At 40.0% G+C, this 24,223-nt stretch overlaps 1 protein-coding gene and 2 long non-coding RNA genes across 4 annotated transcripts; 2 read left to right on the forward strand and 1 right to left on the reverse strand.

The window, feature by feature from the left end:
• The first annotated feature begins 329 nt into the window (after positions 1-329).
• LOC134217710 (uncharacterized) lies at positions 330-5,384 on the forward strand. Its single transcript, XR_009981135.1, has 5 exons — positions 330-506; positions 593-923; positions 990-1,643; positions 1,762-2,794; positions 2,935-5,384. It is a non-coding gene; the product is annotated as an uncharacterized LOC134217710 (long non-coding RNA).
• Positions 5,385-7,341: 1,957 nt separating this feature from the next.
• LOC134214025 (uncharacterized) lies at positions 7,342-8,448 on the reverse strand. Of its 2 annotated transcripts, XR_009979609.1 has the most exons (4): positions 8,320-8,445; positions 7,999-8,234; positions 7,747-7,859; positions 7,342-7,714 (listed from the first exon to the last, which is right to left on the reverse strand). It is a non-coding gene; the product is annotated as an uncharacterized LOC134214025 (long non-coding RNA). The 2 variants fall into 2 exon arrangements; XR_009979608.1 differs by having other exon boundaries at positions 7,999-8,448.
• Positions 8,449-10,407: 1,959 nt separating this feature from the next.
• Positions 10,408-13,056, forward strand: LOC134217711 (DNA replication licensing factor Mcm7). Its single transcript, XM_062696522.1, has 3 exons — positions 10,408-10,598; positions 10,653-12,576; positions 12,644-13,056. Exons 1-3 carry the CDS (start codon positions 10,571-10,573, stop codon positions 12,843-12,845), a joined length of 2,154 nt encoding a protein of 717 aa, XP_062552506.1. The 5' UTR covers positions 10,408-10,570; the 3' UTR covers positions 12,846-13,056.
• The last annotated feature ends 11,167 nt before the right edge of the window (positions 13,057-24,223 follow it).

The raw sequence follows: 24,223 nt of genomic DNA on the forward strand, positions 1-24,223 counted from the left end.
CTCGTGAAACTCTCTCTCCCGGAGCATTGAATTAAGAAGTGTCCGGAACACACACAAAATGCAGTTTATCCTCCGGTTTATATTATCAGTATAAATAAAATACGAATCTCTTGTCAGCATCTATCTCGACCAACTCAACAACCAAAACTCATTCAAAGTCATTTATACACTACAAAAAATCCAATATTATTTAATATAAGTAACGACACATAAAATATCCAAAACGCCTCAACAATAAAGTGTATTTGAGCTTTATGGATCACAAAACCACACACATACCCTTAACTAGCATAAATAATTGTTCTCATTAAAAATCCTATTCGAAAATATGTGTACAATGTAATGGCTAAAATCCATAACGTGCCACACATAAAATGAACAATTCTTGAATATATAACCGATACGTATATGAATCAAGCGAGAAAGCACGACGAAGCGAAAAAATCAAAATGGCTGCACTCGTCAAGTCTGGATCAGCACTTTTCATCCGAGAGATTTTAATTAACGTAAGTAATATTAATTAAGTCCGTGATAATAATAGCCCTTATTCCTGGCCTTATTCCGATTTTCCTATTTCATCATTCCATAATAGATACTGCTTCGTATCTGCTAGATTCCGGCTGCTGCTCCAAAACTCAAGCTTACGAGAGGAGATGACGGCGATACGTCTGCCTCACCGATTTACCTATTTAGGAAATTCCCATTATATGCGCTATATATGGTACCATCAAAACATCAGTTTTCATCAGCATCCGATTATCCGCAGTTAGTACCTAGAAGGAACCAGCCAGCAACAGCATCAAACATCGCTGATCGATCAACAAAAGATTGCTTTATCGAGCAGTTGACGCCCCCGCTGACGCCACAATTATTTCTATAAGAAAAATTTGCAAGCGGAAAGTGATACGACGGTAAGCTTGACGGTAAGTAAATTGCGTTTTCACAATTACAAATTCAAAGCAAATTTGAACCGCATATGACTGTTTTAGGCAACGACAATGCTCCTGCTGCAACAAAGTACATACACGAAACTATAGATAGTAGAATCTAGAGGCCTGAATAATTCAGGCCTCTAGTAGAATTCCACTATCTATACACGAAACCGAATGAGTTTATCCACACACAGCACGCACCAATTGTGCGCTATTCCAAAAATTGTTCCTTCGAGAAGTTTGACAAAAGTCCCCAGTTGAATAATAAGTTGGTGATTGAATAATCTAAACAGCAGTATTGTTAATCTGCTGCTATAGGACCAAATCAAAAACATTACTTTGAGCAAACACACAGCGAAAAGGTTTCAATGAAAATGCATAAATGTTGGACAGAAGATGGCTCAGTAGGTGCTGGCAACAAAAAGAAGTAAAGTGCTGGTGGACGGATTTCGCTACTGTGGGATTGGGGCAAGGAAATATTCAGTTACAGAGCCACGACTGTGAGAAAGCGATCGTGCACATTAGTAATTTTCCAATGTTCTATGGCAAATATCTTTCGGAAAATCCACGGACCTATGGCACTTGTAGAAGGACTTGGTTTTACTGGCACAGGACAAAAACTCACCAATTACAAGGCGTGATACCGGCAATAACTTTCCTGTCCACAAAGAACATGAAACGACAAGTTATTTTATCTTTTGCGCAATAGAGGTGAGATTTCAAGAGTTATTGCTAATGTTATGTATTAGTTGAAAAGTTTTTATAAAAAAAACTGTCACTCAGCTCACACGACTTAAAAATAATTGCGATTTTTAATTATCCACACTAGGCATAGGAACTGTCGGATCGTAGTGTGCCATGTACAAGACTTGACGCGAAAATTTTCCATCCCGATTTCCATTTTTGCTGTTACTTCATTTAAGTTCAATATATTATTCAAGAATTCATTCGTGAATGTAACTGTGCCTAATATGAAAAGAACTAGACTGAAATTCGAAATGGTAGCACAATGTCCTCCGAATGTTTCAACGGCAATCGAAGCTGGAGTCCAGGATCCGCTGTGTATAATCAGTGACCCTAACATCATCAACGACAGCATGAACAGGACAGAACATTGGACTAAATCTGGAGCTGGCAATCAAAATCAGCCTAAAGAGAAGACACTTTGCAAGGAGGAACGCAAACAAGAGGCAGAGAACTTCTCCGGTTTGATTCAGACGATAGGTAGGCCCCCACCCAAGGTAAGACTCCCTCCATTGAGAGTGATTTGATTGAGGTAAGAAATATGTCTTTTCTTTACGATTATTGAACTTATGCTGTAGTTACTCGTTTCACGACCCCATTATTTTATTATGTATCGGAAATAGAGCAAATATGATACAAAACCTTAATGCTATACACAGAAACAACAAACATTATTTTTACAAATATTTTGAGCTTTCTTTTTAAAAAGTAGCAAGTTTTCTTGAAAATAAAAGTGTTTTTTTCAGAATCGAAAGTTTTACTTTTGGAGAAAAATTATTTTTCGTCGGGTTCCAGTATAAATTTAAAAGTTCATCTTTTCAATTTAAAAATTGTTACACTGTCATTTCCCCAGACGAAAACATATCTTCTTTGACAGATAGTAGTTGCGCAATAATGAAATGAAACATGTTTATAGTTTTTTTTCCACAAGCGCGCGAAAAAAAAATTGTTGGTGCTTGCGGAATTTAGCACCGTTTTGTGTGCTTGATTATTTATTTAAATAATTACAAGTCCCGTAAAAAAGTGCGTCGAATGTGGGAATTGTAAGAAAACACCAGACATCATTGCCAATCGTGCTACTAGTCCGAAACGCTGGTCATCTCATACGATATCAAAAGGTAGGTTTTTTTACGAGAACAAAAAGTGTCGGTGGCAAGCATTTTACCGGGACTGGTTGACGAAGCACTGGGGCTGGTTGGCATTGTGATCAATACGATATTTATGCCAGATTTTCCTTTCTTTTCTTATGCATTTATAGATATATAATTATCACCGACAAGAAATTAATGGTGCAACCTCCACAGATGACTACGAAGCTCATCTTCACCCTGACTAGGAGCCGGATCACGAACTGCGGGAGATGTTGCAGCTTGCATTTTGTGAGTAGTGAATAAAAATGTTATAAATAAATGAAATAAAATGTAAAAGATATTCATTGTGATTTGATTATTTATATTTAAGATGGAAAGATGACTGAAGGGTACAAGAAGAGAAGGGGGTTTATTTAGTTGAAATGAAAATATTTTGCTCTCTTTGTTACAGTATAAACATTTTCATTTGATTCATTTGACAGTTCTACAATTTGATTTTAAATGGTCAAACTTTTAATTTCAGAGCGGCATGCCACTTTTGGATCATGGTTGTTAAAAAAGTTTGCGTACTTTTATTTTGATCATGCGGTACTCTCTACGAAAAAGAACCAACGAAACTTTTTAAATTTACCAATGTTTTTTTTAATTTTATTAATGAATTTTCTTTCTGTGTAGGTACCGTATGTTACCTATGCATCAATAATAAACACATTTTATTCCACATTACTGGTACAAAATGGAAGTACAAAATAAAAGTAAAGATTTCGCTGATCAATTGCCATTTTGTCTTGTTCTACTCATATTCATAGCAAAAAACAACACACTATCATTTGATTTCACTAGAACTGCCATAATAACTACCACTACTATAATATTTTTTTTTTATCTTAATTGTACTCAAACCAACCACAAACTTAATTTCATTTACGAGCACAAGAAATTACCTTTTTGTTGGATTTTCTCTTGCCTAATTTGATTTGAGGTTTTATTAAAGACTATCGATGTGAATAGCTTCCTTTTTTAATTGGTGTGTATAGGATTTTTTATTTGACAGCGTTGCCACATTTCACGACTGCAATTTTTTGCAATTATATCCATTTGAATTATTCCTCTGAAATGAATTCTTAAGCACTGGGTGAAGAGTTTCAAATAAATAAATGTTTCTCTGAACCGTACCGTACCGAAGTTGAAACATTCATTGGAAAACATGTAGTGCCTCTTTGGGAACATTTGCTACTGCAACACATTGTATAATGATTCTGAGTTCTAAAAAATTGCTACTGGCAAATGATGCTGATATATACAAAAATTAGTTGGAATGTCATGTCCCTGTGTACTGCAGAGGACATTTTCAATATAAATACTTTATTGAAAAAGCTTTTATAGTTATTTGCTTCTATGCAGAATTCGTACTTTTCGATTGATGAGACGAAATCATGCATTTTTCTGGTCGATGGAGAATGTTTCGTAGTTTGTGGTGGAAAACATCTTTGAATCATTCATCCACTTAGAATTCATTTGTTGATCAAAATCATTATCATATCAGGGGGGAAGGGGAATTTAATTTCTTTTTGCTCTTTTTTCGTTTCAGAGAGCGAGCAAAGGCGCCTAAACCTAGGCTATTAGCCAGGGCAAGGCTAATACCTTCGCCCCATCCGAGGAAAATCATCGGCAAGGATAACGGAGTGACATAAATTTCTTAGCATAGTCACTCCCAACGTATTTCCACAAATTTTCTATCATTTGCTTATAATGATACTCCTAAACCACATACCCTACCCACCATCCAATTCCTTGACATCTATGAGGGCGTCGGTGAGTCGCTGGCCTCTCGTTAAGTAGATGTCATATCATCATTTCCTTCCCTTTCCTAGTAACGGAGAAGATGGGCGTGGCCGGCAATGATAGCTTTCATGTTTTATCATTTTGGACTTCAATTGGATTTCCATTGAATCCCAAATGGAAATCCATAAGCAATTGGGGTAAGAAAGGTAAAGAATATACATGACAACTATCAGTATGCAATCTACGAAATACTCCGTTACAACGCAACGCAACGCAACGCAACTAGGCATAGGAACTGTCGTGTCAGCAAACAGGAATGGTACGAACTTGCAGAGCTGCACTACCGTAAGGCGTCGGCTATCGAAAAACTCGGACATCATAATTCACTTTGGAGCAATGCAGTTATTTCTGAGGAGTCGTAAGAAATACTGTTGAATTCTCCCGATCCTGCAGAACTCCCTGGCTAAGTCGAGGGCTAAGTTCAATTACCGAGGCGTCCACGAAAACAAAACGGTGGTAATACCATTTTGTTCCAATGAAAAAGCATCCCCGCAAGGTCATCATTAGCTGCTAAATGATGATGTGTTGTTAGTGATGCTATAAGTGTCGAAAATGGATAACATTCGTTGCTGCTATTATGGCACATAGCTACATAATCTTCGACATTTCGCAACTGATTTTGTTCAATTCCGCCTATACTCCAATAATGATTAAAAACGACAGTAAGCTCCAAACTTTGTCTGAGTCCAAACTATTGTGAACTCAATGTGTTAGAAGTATAACCCAAAATTCATAGTTTATATCCGGGTTTGTATTGTATATCGATTTACGATTTTTGTGACAATAAATCCAAACATTATTGAAAAAAAAATCACTTGATTTATTTCTATTACTTTCATAATTTATTTAAAAACTGATAGTATATATAAATACATTCTTACAGAGTTTATAAAAAAGTCTAATAAGGTGTACCGCTATCAATAATCAATTTTATGTTTGAGACTTATACATATTTTATAAGGCTCACACATAAAATTTATTGTTATGGACTAATTGCAAATATCTATAGAGCTCACACATAAACATAATATGGATTTTTTTGGCAGTGTATAAAATTTAATAATTTTGTCGATATTTCTTCACACTAATTTATTCCTAATAATGATATAAATTTCAATGAATCGTTATCTAAATTCTCGTAAAGTATGATATCAATGCAATGATATAGTTTGAAAAAGCATTTTAAAGATGAACACCGGAACATCTTTAACACTTCGCAGTAACTACATGAGCATTCATGAAATGTTATCTAATTTCTAATAAAGTACGATATCAACGCAATGTTATATTTTGGCAAATAATTTCACATACACCTTTATCCCTTTTTGTTCATCGAATCATCGGTGTTTTTGCGTTTGCTTATCTCCGAAAGTTTTTTTTTTGAGATAAAAATTTATTGAATGAAACGACATCAGCTTTTTGATTATGAAGGGATAGCCTTGTCGTCATGAAGAACCATTTTACAAGGACATTGCCGCGAGGGCAATCAACTATACAAATCAGTTGAATCGTAAATACATGCATCGAAAAATTCATGAAAAAATACTTGAAAAATACAAAAATTCTTTTTAGTACTTCCAATTCAAAATAATTCATCAATACGACACAAAGTACAATTTTAATACCTGAATAATATAGATAGTAGAATCTATAGATGAGCGAAAGCATGGCTGAGTCGATTTTTTTGCCCGTGCACACGCGCGTATGACGTCACAGCCCTTAACGTTTCCATTGAAATCGTGACGTCATGCTCGTTTGGAGACACGTTTGACAGTTCGTTTGGAGACAGAGGATTTATCTTCGCTCATCTATATTCCACTATAGCTCTAACCGAGGCTCTAACAACAAAAGCAAGAGGGGGTCCAAGAGAAAAAGTACCTAAAATAGGTCCTTTTAGACGATCCCCACCGATGTGTATCCAAATGAGTGTCTAGTATAGGAACGAAATGCGTTCATATTTTATTTATGCACTTGTTCTCGCACCGGTTGTTTCTATCAAGGTTGTTGAAGTGCAATCATGCTTCGCACCGGTGGTGAATATCCGGTTGCTATTGAGGCAAACACGGAAATAAATAAAATCAGGAAATTTTTTTTATTTATTTTCAAATCTTTCAGAACGCGCTCCAACTTTTGTAATATAAATATGTGCGTAATGCATTTTGTGATTATCAGATTAGCTAGACACACATCTGCTAGGTGGCGCTAGCTTATATGCAATAATTTAGTGAGGTGGATATCTCGAGATCTATAAAACTTAGAAAGACTTTGTCTTCTACAAAGTTGTTCGGGTAGCCATAACATTTATGATGGAGATTAGTTTAGTTTGGAATTCATACGCATAGCGGCGCCAGTGTATGAGAAATAACCTGTTAGGTTAAATATTTCTAAATCCGTTAGAGTTAGAAAGTGGCCATCTTCTACAAAGTTATCCGAATTATCTGTTAGGTTGGTTATTATGTAAGATTTAAAAGGGTAGTCAAAACTAGAAATACTAGAATAAGAGATCGGCGAAGACGCCATCTTGTTTCCAATCAAACCGTCATAACCCGGATAAAAAATATCATTAAAATATCATAAATTTTATTGTTACAACACCATTTAAAACATAATTTTTACCATTGAATATAATGGAATTTTGACAATAAAATCACATGAGAAATAATGGTTTTCCACGATAAAATGAATGGTAAATGGGACTTTTACAATTAAAAAGGGGGTTGTTATGTATCTTTACAATAAAAAAATCGAAAATTTTCCATACAAAATTCGGAGCAAAACAATTGATTTTACGGTTCTTCAATGGGATGATTTCGAGCGACAAAACAATAGAAAACATTGTGTTTTAAATGTTTTCAATTACTGTTTCTATTGTTTTACAATAGAAATACAACAGGATTTAGAATACATTATACTCCAATATTACAATAAAAATACAATACAATTAATTGTTTTACATATCATTTTATTTTCCTCCGGTTGTTTAGCATATCTTTAGACGAATCCAGCGCACTACTTCCAAAGTTAAGTGGGTTGCCTGTATCTGGAGAAAAATCCAACATCGGTTTAAAAAGTGTACTAACTTTGTTCCGAATAGATATAAACCTGTGAAAAATGTAAATGTAAGAAAAAATTACCTGCATCAGTTCTTATTATATCCCGTTGGTGAGATTGGCCAATGGTAGCCACTGAACGATCTTCAATCAGGGACCAGTAAGCAGCAGTATTTTATTTATCATAAGCTTCATTTCTGTAAAGGAACAAGGATACATGTTACCAGGCATGTTATCAGGTACTACGATGATAAAATTTTCATTTATTTTTTGTTCGGGATGAACCACTGCGTTCATTATGTAGATTAAACTTTTGTAGTATAAGATTACGATTACCGGTGGTGAGTATAAGCCGTTTGTCAGCGCAGTATCATTACTTGACACTTTACCGGTCGCTACTAAACGCGCTGCTAAAACAGTAGCGCAGCTGACAGGTGACCAAATTGACCAAATAACAGCGCTACTATTTGATGAACTATCAAACGTCGAACGTCACCGATACGGAATGCAGCCACCGAAATGATAACCGAAAATACCGAAAATAGTGACCGATGCGAAAAAGAGTGACTAATCTAAAATGACAGTACAGTGAGAGTGATCAAAATACTCGCGCCCAGTAATGATGCTCTAACGCGCTTCAACACTTTAGATACTCACCACGGTACAGAAGCCATAGTGATCTACCGCTTTCCCAGCAGCAGAAACTGCAATGAAAAAAAAACACTTTCTGCACCATACAGTTTCATTATTTTCATCTCTTCACTAATTATAAACAAAACTGTACACGGTCAAATGAATCAGGCCATTCTCCGAGTAAAATTATAAGCAAAAGTTTTTGTTCCCTTTCATTTTTTTGAAATCAAATTTTTATTGCAAAACATTTCTAGACCTGCAATATGAAAATATATACTTGAGAACCGGTATAACATTTTTATTTATTTAACAAACAAAGCTATTGTAATTATATTGTTTTCAATTGTTATTTCATCAATATAATAAATCCATGAAATATTCCAAAATTATATTAATTCAATAACATTAGACGGATTTCCAGATCATCCAAACCGAATACTTTTAAAAACTGTTTAGTTTTTGGATGAGCAATACTAAACATAAGCGAACAATAAAAATATAATAGAATATATCGGAAACATTTAAATATATTGTGATTTTAATGTACGTACAATAAAGATCTTTTACAACCGTGAACATTTTACAATAAGCATACAATAGTTTGTATTGTTTGCCACACAATCTATTGTATTTCAATGGGTTATGTCATACAAGTTACTGTAAATTTTTATCCGGGAAGCGGTTCCATTTCGACTTGTTTACTTTTTGCATCCATAAGAAGCAAGCAAAAAGTGCAAGTGCGGCCAGTATCATTGTCACGATTTCATGCATTTTCATACGTTGCCATTTCGACAGTTTTTCACTCCGCCGGTCTCTGGTTATAGGGTAGCTAGTCAAAACAGAAGTTTAGTTTGAAACCGCAATACTCGTTGGCGCTCGAATTGAGTCCAATCGAGTCAAGTACGAGGCACTGAAGATGGTCTTACTGTAGAAGTCGAAATAAGTATCTGTCAAAGGTACAACCAAGGGGTGGAATTAAATGGAATTGTACGAACTCGTCTTATGGCAAGTAACTTTGTAGAATACGGTAATATTCCGAAAATTTCAGATTTTGAGATATTTAACCTATAAGTTTATTTCTTATACACTAGCGCCGCTAAGCGATTGTGTTTAAAACTAAACTTGCTTGCATCATGACGGTTTTCACCACCCGAACAACTTTGTGGAATACGGCAATATTCTAAAAGTTTTCGAAATATCTAACCTAGCAGGTTATTTCTTATACACTAGCACCACCAAGCGGTTATATCTTAATCTCAACCTGCGTTGGTCATAATGGTTTTGACCACCCGAACAACTTTATAGAAGGCGGCAATATTCTAAAAATTACATATTTTGAGATACCTAACCTATCAGGTTATTTCCAATACACTAGCGCCGCCAAGCGGTTGTATTATTAACTAAACTTGCTTTCGTCATGATAGTTTTAATCATCCGAACAACTTTGTAGAAGACGGCAATATTCTTAAGATTTCAACTATCGAAATATCTAATCTTATAGCTTCACTAGCGCCGCCAAGCGGTTGTATTTCAAATTAAACTTGTTTTCGTCATGATGGTTTTGACCACCCAAACAACTTTGTAGAAGACGCCAATATTCTAAAATTTCCAGATTTCGAGATATCTAACCTATCAGGTTATTTCATATACACTAGCGCCGCCAATCAGTTGAAATCCAAACTAAACTGACCTCCATCACAATGGTTTTGATGATGAATAACCGAACAATTTTTCAGAATGCGGCACATTTTTTATTTATGCGTTACTCTATATTTCCGTGTGATGGTTTGGCAACGGTTGGAGCGGGTCGCCAAATTTGCCAACTCGCTATTCACCGAAGGTTGCGTTTACATTTCCCAAACCCGTTTACCAACGACCGGTGCGAGTTCGCGTCATGATGGAGGTTGCTATTTTGGCTTTATTTACGCACTGGTGGGGATCGTCTTAAAAACCGTTTCAATTTTTTTTACCCAAAAATGAGTAGAATCAGAGTAGCGTGTATAAAAATGTTCTTCATAAATTCACTCACTCACAGGGCACAGCTACCAAAATCTGTCAAATCTTTCGTTTCCCTTTTAAACTTCTTCGTGTGTTTTGGCGCGAACAGTCCGCCATCATCACATTCAAGCATCTGCTTCTGAGCCCACTTGGTCGTTTTATTGCTGTGCTGGAATTAAGCTGTTTTTTTGTTGATTATTCATTTAAATTGTTGTTTGAACATTAGATTTTGTACATTTAATTCGCTTCGTGAACTTTTGTGACGTATTTTTGCAAAATGCAACGTGATTACGCAGCAGATAAAGGTAATATTAGTTCGTGTTTCGAAAATAACTTTTCAAAAAGAAATGCTTTTCCAGAAACGGTCAATTCCTTCCTGACGGAATTCTTCAAGGAGGATGAAGATGGCAAGAAAATTTTCGTATACGCTCGTCAATTGACCAACATTGCCCACCGCGAACAAGTTGGGCTGACGATCGACCTGGATGATGTGACGAGTTATAACGATCAGCTGGCGGAAGCCATCCAGGGAAACTGCCGGCGATACGTTAAGCTGTTTTCCGATGCCGTATTCGAGCTATTGCCGTCATACAAAGAGCGGGAAGTGATTAATAAGGATCCGTTGGACATCTACATCGAACATCGCTTGCTGCAGCAATCACGAATGAGAAATCCTAACGAACACCGAGATGCCCGTAATTCGATTCCAGCGGAATTGATCAAGCGTTACGAGGTGTACTTCAAGGCTCCGAGTGCATCCAAAGCCATTTCCATTCGTGAAGTGAAGGCAGAATGCATCGGCAAGCTGGTTACGGTTCGTGGTATCGTAACCCGTTGTACCGAGGTGAAGCCAATGATGACGGTGGCAACCTACACATGCGACCGCTGCGGCGCCGAGACTTATCAACCCGTGATGTCTATGACTTTTATGCCAGCAATCGATTGTCCCTCGGAGGACTGTCGTGTCAACAAGGCTGGTGGCAGGTTGTATCTCCAGACTCGCGGATCCAAGTTTACAAAATTCCAGGAACTTAAGATTCAAGAACACAGCGATCAAGTACCGGTGGGTCATATTCCGCGATCGCTGACGGTGATGTGCCGTGGTGAGATTACGCGAATGGCGCAGCCAGGCGACCATGTGGTCATCAGCGGAATTTTCTTGCCCATTCAGCGATCAGGGTTCCGAGCAATGGTTTCTGGATTGTTGAGCGAGACTTTCTTGGAAGCGCACCGTTTAGTCTGCTTGAATAAATCGGAAGATGGAGAGACCAGTAATGAAATCACCGAAGAAGAATTGGCAGAGCTGGCCAAAGATGATTTTTACACCAGAATGGCTAGTAGTCTGGCCCCCGAAATTTATGGACATCTGGATGTTAAGAAAGCTTTGCTTCTACTGCTCGTCGGAGGTGTCGATCGTAGCCCGGATGGAATGAAAATCCGTGGTAACATCAATATCTGTTTAATGGGAGATCCAGGTGTCGCCAAATCTCAGCTCTTGGGTTACATTAGTCGGCTCGCTGTACGCAGTCAGTATACTACGGGGCGTGGTTCTTCAGGAGTTGGTTTGACTGCTGCTGTCATGAAGGATCCACTAACAGGCGAAATGATTCTTGAAGGAGGAGCCCTGGTGCTGGCAGATCAAGGCGTTTGCTGTATCGACGAGTTTGATAAGATGGCTGAAAATGATCGAGTGGCTATCCATGAAGTAATGGAACAACAAACAATTTCAATTGCTAAGGCCGGTATCATGACTTGTTTGAACGCGCGGGTTTCGATTCTGGCTGCAGCTAATCCTGCTTATGGTCGATATAATCCACTTCGTACAATCGAACAGAACATTCAGCTCCCAGCGGCTCTATTGTCTCGTTTCGACCTTTTATGGTTGATCCAGGATAAGCCGGACCGCGACAATGATCTCCGTTTGGCAAAACATATCACTTTCGTCCATAGCCATGGAAAGCAACCGCCATCTCGTATCAAGACGTTGGATATGTCGTTGATTCGGCGTTACATTGCGCTTTGCAAGCGCAAGATGCCGGTCATCATGCCTGAACTATCCGAATACATAGTCAATGCTTACGTTGAACTACGTCGCGAGGCAAGCAACAATCGCGACATGACCTTCACTTCCGCTAGGAACTTGCTGGGAATTCTTCGATTGTCGACTGCATTGGCGAGACTTCGGTTGGCCGATGAAGTAGATAAGGATGACGTTCAGGAGGCCCTTCGGTTATTGGAAATGTCTAAGGATTCGTTGAATCAAACGGAGCAGAAGACTACTCAGTATGTTCCCATTGATAGAAGCTATTCATTACAAATTTATGATGCCGTTTTTTTTATTTTATTATAGCGTTCAAAACACTTCCGACAAGATCTTCAAACTGGTATGTGAGCTGGCCGGAACGAACAAAACAGTTAAGCTGTCCGACGTGATGGAACGTTGCACCACCAAAGGCTTCAAGCCGGATCAGGTGGATGTCTGCATCGAAGTGTACGAAGAGCTCAACGTGTGGCAGGTCAATCAGACACGGACGAAGATCACCTTTATTTGAATACCATTCTACTTATTTCGTTTAGTTTACATTTTACATTTGAATTGATTGTAATTCACATAAGGTTTAGTTAGTAGGGTTTTACTTGCATGTGTTACGATTGAAAAATAGTTTTAACCCTTTTGTATGCCTATTAGTACAATTAAGATAACGTGTATGGTTTATAACTTACTGCTTCAATATACAATGATTTGACAAATGAGTAGAATAATTCTAATTTTTCACTTTCGTAAAAAAACCATTAGGCAGGTTGATGCTTTGCGAATATTCGCAATATGTTGAATGGTAAATCGTTTTTACTCCTTACATTTAAGGTGACACGGGAAGCACAAACAATCATCAAATCGTCATCATTTCATCATTGAATGCCTAATTTGTTTTCTACAACAAATATGACTTTGAAAAAGTATCACAGGCGCGTGCTTACTCGCAATCTACATGCTGATACATTTACAGTTACATCAAATAACTGAAAACCGAAATACGCCGCTCCAAAATTACGAGGTGGCAATGCTAGAAAGAGACAAAAGATAGGAAAAATAACACGGTGTGTAGTGCCTCCCCGAGTCACCATAACAAATAGATTCAGTCTAAAAACCCAACTTAATCACCGAGTAGTGATACTGCCTTTATCGCATTTAGCCAAGACACTAACCTTATATGGCGCTTAGGGGCCGTACACATATTACGTAAGCACTTATGGGGGGAGGGGCCGTCCGTCATTTTCTTACGCACCATATAAATAAAAAATCATTTGTATGAAAAAAAATCTTACATTGGGGGAGGGGGGGTAGAAAAACCCAGAAAAATGCTTACGTAATATGTGTACGACCCCTTATATAGTTCGATTCCATTTTCTTTTAAACTTCCAATAAGGCAAAGACAAAGGTGCTGTTTGAACGAGATGGCGCCACAACATTTAAAGTAAAATGAATTTCCTTGTATGGACAAATCGTCCGTTCTCATCAACCACGCATCGCATCAATATGAAAGCTAGATCCAAAAGCAACAAATAATTTTTAGATTTTTTGTACCCACGACTTGTTTTACAGTTCTAAACAATAAAAGAGATTTCATTGTACCTCCATACTAAATTCTAGCTGTATACTTTCAATTTCTTCAAGACTGTTTTCCACCTCGTGTGTGTGGAAGGAACATTGAAAGCTTACGATCTCGAACAGCAGATGTCACTAGTGTATATGCAATATTACATTGATACAAACACGGAGCAACACCACCTGTCGCCTGATAATGGAAACATTACAATTATACCATCAGGTGTAGTGGCTGTTGTTAAAATGTTTTGAAAGGGCCTCAAGCGGAATTTTTGCTAGAATGCAACTGACGATCTCCTATAGGAGATCCATACCCACTAGTCGGCGCTAGAGTCGAAGTGACTCTAATGGCTCCTTTGGTTCCGCGCATGTCAAAACTCTCCTCGTCTTCCCGTATGACTAGTCCAATGGGTAACATACACGCAATCACACAAGCTGCATCCCGTGATACCGTGCGGTAGGCACTTATCACTCTGAGGCACGCTAGCCTGTGTACACTCTCCAGCTTCTGAAAGTTACGTTCGACGCTAAGCGCCGAGGCCCAAGCTGGGCCGCCGTATCTAAGGATAGATACTGCAACCCCAGCTAATAACCTGCGTCTACTGGAGCCCCAGCTGCCTTGAGCTCATCCACTCCTCTACTATAGCGATCGCGTGGGTCGCCGTCAGTTCAACGATCTTAACACCTTGGGCGAACTTCAGTCTTAAAACACTATCGTACATAGTGTTCCATAGCACCGGGCCCTGGATAGATACCTGAGGGACTCACAGGCCCACCGGAATGCCCAACCGGAGTAACGAGAGCGCAATGGCATCCCAGCTTGCGCTGTCGAATGCATTCTTGACGTCGAGCGTCATAGCGGGGGGCGGGGGGTGGTGGGGGTTGGTGTGATAAAATTGCCAAAATTTACGTTACGTCTTTAAGGAAAATGCCTTTGTATACCAAACATCAAGCCTGGGGCAACAGTCGCGGCAATCGAAACGGCACCATCTGGAGCAACGACATGGAGGAAGGCCACTACACGATCCTGAGCCCGGATTCCCCCACTCGGCTGAGTCGGTCCGGTGCCCACGCAACGCTCGACCTCTACGTAACAAACCTGAGTGACCACGTCTCGCAGCCGGTTGTATACCAGGAGCTCAGTTCGGATCACTATCCGGTGGTGGCGGAACTGGGCTCCTCGGTCAATCGGCACCAGCAGTTACGGCGGAACTACCACCGAGTGAACTGGCAGCGTTTCCAGCAGTGCGTCGATAACACCGTCGACTACGAGGTGCGTCCGGAGATGCCGGAAAGTATCGACCGCCAGCTCTGCGCTATCGAGGAGGCGATCACGGCGGCCCGAGAGCAACACGTACCGACGGCTCGGCAGGTAAGCAACTCCTTAAACATCGATACACTCACCAAAGATTTGATTCGATTGCGGAATGTCACTCGCAGGCAGTTTCAGCGTACTGGACTGCCTGAGGTTAAGGCACGCTGCAATCGAATCACAAAAATTATCAAGGCCAGAATGGTGGACCTCAAAAATAACGACTTCTCGAATAAGATCCGCACTCTCCCAGATTATGCTAAGCCGTTCTGGAAAATGACCAAAATTCTAAAATCCAAGCCTCGGCCCATTCCACCTTTGATCCCACTAGACAATAATAACTCTAAGGATCGCTTGATAACTCCTGCAGAGAAGGTCGCTGAAATAGGTCGTCACTTCGTCAGCTCACATAATCTTGGGCAGAACATCGTCAGTCCACACGAAGCAGCCGTCAACGAGCATGCTAACAACATCCATTTGATTCCCAACGACTTCTCGGAGGAGTTGGAGATCTCAGCTGACGAATTGACGGTCTATATCAAATCGTCGAAGAACATGAAGGCCCCAGGCTTCGACAGCATCCTGAATCTCGAGCTCAAACACATGAGTGCTCCGTTCTTTGAGCACCTCTCGCTGATCTTCAATCAGTGTCTCCGGCTCAGCTACTTCCCATCGTCCTGGAAGTCAGCGAAAGTCATCCCCATCCGGAAGCCTGGAAAGGATCCTTCCTCACCCAAAAGCTATCGTCCCATCAGCCTTCTCTCAGGATTATCCAAGCTATTCGAAAAAGCTATTCATCACCGGTTACTTGAGTCTGCCGAAAATCTCAACATCTTGCTCGAGGAACAGTTTGGTTTCCGACGCGGTCGGTCAACTGTACACCAACTGACCCGAGTTACCAACGTCCTCAGACGGAACAAGTTTGTCTCGAAAACATCCGCCATGGCCTTACTCGATGTCGAGAAGGCATTTGACAATGTATGGCATGATGGCCTGGTGTACAAACTACAACGCTACAATCTTCCCAGCTACCTGATGAAAATCATCAACAATTACCTGTCGGCAAGGACATTCCGGGTCTCAATCAGCGGAGCGAGTTCCAATGCGCACAACATCGTCGCAGGCGTTCCCCAGGGCAGTATCCTCGGGCCCCTGCTTTTCAATCTGTTCACCTCCGACATGCCAGAACCTCCAGAAGGCGGCATTCTGTCTCTGTTCGCAGATGACACATCCATCGTCTACAACGGTAGAGTGATCAGAGCGCTAGTGGCAAAACTCCAACGAGGCCTGGATGCCCTGACAGAGTACCTCACCAGCTGGAAGATCTGTATCAACGCGGCGAAGACCCAGGTTATCACTTTTCCCCACTCCAAATCCCCTAAACTTGTTCCGCCTGGGGACTGTAAAATCATCCTCAATGGCACGACTGTGGAATGGGCCAATGAGGCCGACTACCTTGGCTTGACCCTCGACAGCAAGCTTATTTTCAGGCAACAGGTTGACAAAACGGTGACAAAGTGTAACGTCTTGTTGAAACTACTGTACCCTTTGATCAACCGCCGGTCGTCATTGTCCCTGAAAAATAAGCTTGCTGTCTACAAGCAAATCATCCTCCCTGTGATCGAATATGGCATGCCGGTCTGGGAGAGCTGCGCTAAAACCCACCACCTCAAACTTCAACGGGTCCAAAACAAATTCCTGAGGATGATCCTCAACACCCCTCCCAGGACAAGAACATCCGAGGTCCACCGTCTGGCCGGAATAAAAACCTTACATGAACGCTTTGGTGAGTGTAAAGAAAAGTTTAGGGTCCGTTGCTTGCATTCGGATCAGGCTTCAATTAGGGCGCTAGTTCCAATCTAGGTTATCAATTTTTTATTGTAAATATTAGTGTACATAGTAGTTAGGTTATCAAATTTTAAAAAACACACCAGCGCCTCCTAAAGGCCGTCATGATATATCATATTAACACTTAAATAACAATGTAAACATAAAAATTTAAAATTGAAGTTGGAGGGCCAAGCCAATAGAGGTAATAAACTATAGAGGAAGATTGTCGCTGTCGTCACTGGCGAAACATCTTTTGCTGGCGAGGATATGGCACTAAATGTCAACAAAGGAAAAATCAGAACGTTTTGACAGATAGGTACCCAACATGTTTGGAGACGATAACAAAGGGAACCGCAGCGACAATCGTCCTCTATAGTTTATTACCTCTATTGCCAAGCCGGCCGAGCACTGTACATGTAGAAAAATAATAATTGTAGAACAGAAAATGATTAAATAAAGAAGAACTTTACTACTAAAAGCCTTTGTATACGCCACGCAAACCTGATATATATTTTTACCTCTGTAGTTTTTTGTATATATAAAAAACAATGGTTTTTCGTATGAAAGTGCACATTTTTAGGACCCCCTCCCCATTTAAGAGTTACGTAATCTTTAAACATTCCCTAATATATGCTCATTAAACATCAATTAAATGTTATTAACTCTTATTTGTGTTCATATAAAAGATATTTTAGTTACTAGATAAAGATTGTCGCTGTCGTCGCTGTCCGGAACATCTTTTGCTGGCGAGGATAGGGGAGCTAAATGTCAAAGAAGGAAAATCCATACGATTTGACAGGTATGTACCACACATGTTTCGGACAGCAGAACAAAGGGAACCGAAGCGACAATCTTTATCTAGTAACTAAAATATCTTTTGTTCATATACATAAAGCACATGTTGGATAAATGCGTACTCTTACCCCACCCGATGCGCACTTTTACCCCACCGGTGGGGCAAGAGTGCGTTTTTCACTTGTCTTGCAATAAAGGTTTTACTAAAACGAATCTCAATAATTCCAATATTTTTTTCACTGGGTAACATAAAGGAAGAGTATATGAATCATCGACACTGATTTGATATGCAGAAGCTTGCTTCATAAGGACCACATGATCGTTTGAAAACTAAGTGCGTACTCTTGCCCCACTCTACTCTACGGGGTAAGCCTGTTGAGGATAATCCTCTCAAGCAACTTCCCTGTAGTGTCCAGTAGGCAGATTGGTCTGTACGCCGATGGGTCACCTGGTGGTTTCCCGGGCTTCGGCAACAGCACCAGCTTCTGTCTCATCCACCTATCGGGGAAACTGCGCTCGTCCAGGCATCTCTGCATGGCTGTCCTGAACATGGGTTAGCCATGAACGCTGCCTTCAAAGGGAAGTTTGGCACTCCGTCGGGCCCCGGAGCTTTGTTCGTATCAAGAGTTCGGGCCACCGCAAGCAACTCTTCATTCGTCACCGCTGCCACTTCAGCCACTTCAGCACTCGCGTTCTGCGGTGCTGGAGGTGGCCAAGGGCTTGTGGCATGGGACGGGAAGAGAACCTCGATAATGCGATTCAACCTTTCCGGCGACCGTTCGGGAGGCGCCAGCCCCCCTCTGGTCTTCGCCATTACTATCCTGTAGGCATCGCCCCAAGGATTAGCATTGGCGTTCAGGCATAGGTTGTCAAAACACTTCCTCTTACTGCTACTGATGGCCTTGTTAAGGGCCAACTTCGCAGCTTTGAACGTCAAGCGGCGTTCATCCCTCAACTGCTCAGAGCGAGCTCTCTGCATCCTTCGCCTAGCCCTAAGGCAGGTTGACCGAAGGTCTGCGATTGCTGCACTCCATCAGTATGCTGGAGGTCTACCTTTCCTCGGTGGTGACCTCCTCTGCATGCTGGCATCGCATGCATGTGACAGGACAGCTGTCAGTGCGTCCTCTGTAAGAATGTCGGTGTTACCCTCCAGTTCCAGCGCCGCGGTGAAAAGTTCGCTGTCGAAGCTTTGGGCCTTCCACCCACCCACTTCCACTCGGTTGCTGCACACCACAGCTGATCACGTAGCGGATGGCTAGGTGGTCGCTGTGGGGGTAGCCCTCGTCGACCCTCCAGTTCAGTCCCCCGGCTAGGCCGGGGTTACAGAACGTAACATCAATGAACGACTCCACCCCATTCCTACGGAAAGTGCTGGTTGAGCCGTCATTGACTAAAACGACCTTCAACTTTGCTAGAGCCTCTAACAAATAGTGTTGGTAAAAACTCAAAATCTCAAAACTCATGGATGATTCAAATTAAGCGTGAGTTGAAACGAACCCAACTCAGCACCTTAAAACTCATGGATGAGTTGAATCATCCATTTGAATCATCGTAGGTTTTCTTTTGTTCTCTTTCATTCAAAACAGTAAAATGACGTTTGTCGTATAAACTATTAGACACTCTTCCATTTATAAGCAATAAATTGCCCCCAAACTGATTTCAAATGCGTTTTTTAACCAAAATGATTTTATGGCAAATGAGTGAAATGATGCGTTTTAGCATGAACAATTCAAGCGTGATGAACTAATTCAAAATCGCAGACGATTTCGTTCGCACGGAAGGCTCGTTGATTGAGATTTATGAGTGATTTTACCAACACTGCTAACAAAGCTTGACCTCTCTGATTGGTGCAGCGGCTTCCCCACTCCACCGCCCAAGCTATGATAACCGGCTTCCAACCTACAAGGTCGAACGATAGCCTATCGACCATCCGGGTGAATTGCTCTATTGGCCACCGTGGTGGGGCATAGCAGCTACAATAGAACACCCCGTTGATCTTAGCTATGGCGACACCTTCGACAGGTGTGTGTACGACCTCTTGGACCGGAAACCGGCCCGTTGTGCAGATCGCCGCCATCTTGGAGTCGTCCGCGACCCAGTTCCCGTTATTGGCAGGGACACGGTACGGATCTGCAAGAATAGCGACGTCGGTCTCTGACTCAGAGACCGACTGCCACATCAGCTGCTGGGCAGTAGCACAATGGTTAAGATTCAGCTGTGCACGGCGCACGGCGATTTCTTATTGCCACAACCGAAGGGACAAGTAGGTCCACCCATAACATGGTTACGGGCTTGCTTCCTACTAGCGAAGATAAGGCACCTTGGTGCTTTATCGCAGGCCTGCGCAAAATGTCCCTCCTCTTCACAACGACGACACAGGTTACTTCGGTCCGGCCCCTTGCACTCCCATGACTTGTGACCAGATTCGAAGCACCTAAAACACTTTTCGACTAAAGGTGGCTGGAATATGCTTACTGGGCATATTGACCATCCAACCTTCAGTTTTCCGACCGCCAGGACCTTTTTGGTGTCCGCTACCGGTAACTTGAGCAAAGCTACCTGCGTGCCAAAGGGCCCACCCCTAAGACGAATAGAAGACCGCTCGACTTCTATATCGCACTGCAACTTTAACGACGAAATGAGGTCCTCTGCCTCGGTGACTTCGTCCAGCTGTTTACACCGGAGGGTCACCTCGGTGCCCAGGGACCTCACTTCCACTCCCTCACTCAGGACCTCCTGGGCTAACCTCTTATAGACGCATTAGCGTAACTACAGGGGGGCTAGGGGGCGGGGGGGCTATAGCCCTGTAGTGTCGGGAGCGGTAGACAAAGAAAACACGTTCGATTTTTGGATTCGTTGTCACAAACTGATCTTATATTTTCATGACTACTATGATTACAATTATTCTCATCGAAGTATTTCATTGACACATTATGCAAAGCGCTAACCATAATCATGTCCGATAGTACAACTCCTCCTATTCTTTGAGAATGTTCTTATCCCCAGTCGTTAGAAATTCCTCAATTGTCTGTTAATCATAAAAACCTGAAATTAAATAATGGTTTTTATTACGTTTCAATTACCTACCATGAAATACTTAGCTTTTATTTCTTTTTCGTGTTGTTCACAAATGAATGCGACAATTTCCATAGTCTGTGACTTTGAACCATGGTTTGGCTATACCATGTATTCACTTGAATGCTATAGAAAGATTTTTTCTATATTTCCTCATCAACTACACATATCAAGCTCATCCCTTCATACCGCATCAAATGAGTTTTTAAAACAAGTTATCTATCTTCACATCTTAAATTCTATTGTATTATGAAACTGATTAGGCAATTTATAATTGCGGATCTCCGGAATCGCCTACGTGTGCTTATTTAAATCATTAGTGTTTTTTTCATATTGTTTATACGTTTACACAAGCAAATCTATTTATGTTAAAGTCTACATAAAATTAAACAGCAAAACGAGTTTCAACTGTGTGATCAACATTTCTAAAGTTCGCAAAATTTGTGGATAAACTGTTCGATTTCCACCCGAGTAAAGGATTTTTTTTCTTGAGCGGGAAAATCGCCAGTGGTTGTTATATAAGATTCACCCTTTTTGTCTAGAACTAGGTGTAAGGTGTCTAGTTTGTGCAACCTGGAATCAAAAATGACGATCTTCTCCATTAATCCATATTACCCAGCGTCTTTATAATTAGCTCAGCTCTTGTGAAAGCTTTGCAAGCTTCGTCTGTACTCCGGGCGTGAATGGATTAAAAGGAACGCACTGACTCAAAAAGGCTTTGAATGAATTCGTAATGATTGTTGTTATGAGTTTCAAAATTATTTTGTGTGTTTTTTTTTTTACCAGTTTGATCATAGTCGAACTAATTACGAGACACTGAGAACGATTTTTGCAACACTAAAACAACCACTGAAAAGGACTTCAAACTTAATAGGAGAAATTGAATGCAATAGTAATAATTTCATAAAATCATAGACAAATATTACCCAATATAATAATTGACTATGTAGACTGTGAAGTTTAATATACGTACTTTTATATTACAATCCTATAAACTACCAAATCAAAGATTTTTTTCAAATATTTACCTTCCCCAAAACGAGCTATAAAATTAGCAATGTTATACTTAAGACTTACTTATGTTAATTCAATAACTGACTAGCATTCAGAGTGTAAAATAATCGAAAATTGTTGGTGAAGTCCACCTTTCTTCACTTGTTAGCTCACCGCCAGACACATTCATAGTTGGTCCTGGACTGACAATATTCGGTTGAATATTAGTCATTGAATGTTTATGCACATTCTACAAATTGATAAATTATCTGAAAGGTGAACATCAATTGTTTATGCAAGTTATGTTTTTTTCTGCACATAGTAAGCACACTCAGTGACAGTCAAATGAATGAGTTGGTGGAGTAGTCGTCTGACTATGTCATTCTATGTTTTGAATAATCATGCGAATTTGCTTCATGAAGAAAAATATTTTAAGCTCTGCTAGCATTATGATACCACATTGATGAGCCGTGACAAAGTAATACACAAACTTTGAAAATACTTCTCTTTGATAAATGCACCTGAGAGCGCAATCATTTTTTTAGTACAAGAAATTGGAATCTGTCTTACTTTTGAGATTGAAACACGTATCCACAAAGTAACAAAGCTATGGAATCAAATATAGATTATTACTAGCTCGTACCCTCATCTTCAACAGCAAGACTGACTGGAGACCTGCATCTTGCTATCCTGTTGATGATTTCAAAACTCCCTGGCAGCTTGATCATTCATCTTAAAATAATATCACCATGCTGACAGTTTCACATAACCTTTACATTCACCCCCAATTATGTCCATTTAGCATTCAAATCATCAACTTATTGTTAATTGTTCTAAGTAAAAAATACGAACTGTGTTTCTGTATGAAGCACCTCAAATCTCAAATCTCTGCAATATGGTTTCCATGCGGTTACAGAAGAGATATAGTAAATCGACCTGTAACACGGTTAAACTGCTATTATCAAACAATTTGCAATATTCCTAATTATTCCAAACATTTCTTTGATTATCAACAACATACCATTTACCGATTATTTTCAAACGAAGAAATCGCCATTTAGTTCTGTGGCCTTTTATAAGAATGTAGCGAGGAAAGACGTTTCTACTTTTTCAGCTGCCGGCAACTGGACTATTCCATTGTATCAAGATAGATAATTCGGTACATTATTATTTTGTATTAGTCTCTAGCTGTATTATCTTATTTTACTGGTATTGCTTACTAATGCTTTCCATTTCACATAGCTAAACAAGTATTGGTTATCGATCTACTGTCCACAATCTATCAAAACACATAGTTGCTTATAATTGTAATTTAGTTCACAGTTACTCTCCATAGTATCTAGTGTGCCTGACACTTATTTCTATTCTCACTTGCCTAATAGAACATGGCTCTTTATCGCCCACGGTAGCCGTGGAGAATATAACACCCCGTTGCTCACCATGGCACACGGTTTCGGCGTTTTTTTTTTATAAATAGCACACAGTTGCTCTCCATGGCACACAATTGCCAAAAATAATCAGCCCACAGTTGCTCTCCATGGCACACAATTGCCAACAATAATTAGCACACAGTTGCTCTACATGGCACACAATTGCCAACAATACTCAGCACACAGTTGCTCTCCATGTCAAACCATTGACAAACAATAAATAGCACAGAGTTGCTTTCCATGGCACACAATTGCCAACAATAATTAGCACACAGTTGCTCTCCACGGCACATCATTGTCTATCGATTTAAACCATAAGGATCGAACTTCCTTTCTCTTCACACCTCTCTGCATGGTAATATTGTCTATCCGCTATGAAGTAAAAAGACTTTTCTATCGAATATCTTATCAAAATACAGGCAAATTAATCAACTTCGAAAGAGGTGCGCTTGACGTACGTTTACTGGGTACGCTTAAAGATGTGCTAAACAACGCATCACTTAGTTTAACAGATAAAACTTCAGAAGTCCCAACTTCTGAATTCTAGTTTTGCTACAAACGTATTCTTGAATAGATTTGTATTACTCTTTGGTGATCACAAAACATGGAAAATAAATTTAGCTTTAATTATGAAAAATCTAATATCCTTTCGCAATTGGATTGATATCTCCATATCCGTCAATAACAACACAGCTTTAATTATAATCAGACAGAATAAGTGTTATAGCATCAACCTTAATATTAATAACCCTTTATCGAATCTAACTGAGCACTTTATCTAATAAACATCAAAAGTTGCTGGGTTTACTAGTCCAAATAAAACAATTTTATCTTAATTTTACACACTACAGAATCATTATTTGAAAAAAAACTTTTATTGGGAACTAA

This window comes from Armigeres subalbatus, chromosome 2 (assembly GCF_024139115.2).
Source record: "Armigeres subalbatus isolate Guangzhou_Male chromosome 2, GZ_Asu_2, whole genome shotgun sequence".
NCBI lineage: Eukaryota > Metazoa > Arthropoda > Insecta > Diptera > Culicidae > Armigeres > Armigeres subalbatus.

Bases quoted from the DNA above. Each gene is read 5' to 3' on its own strand.
- LOC134217711 (XM_062696522.1), top strand. From the start codon at position 10,571: ATGCAACGTGATTACGCAGCAGATAAAG. The intron at 10,599-10,652 runs GTAATATTAGTT...ATGCTTTTCCAG, and splicing joins TGATTACGCAGCAGATAAAG to AAACGGTCAATTCCTTCCTG. The intron at 12,577-12,643 runs GTATGTTCCCAT...ATTTTATTATAG, and splicing joins ACGGAGCAGAAGACTACTCA to CGTTCAAAACACTTCCGACA.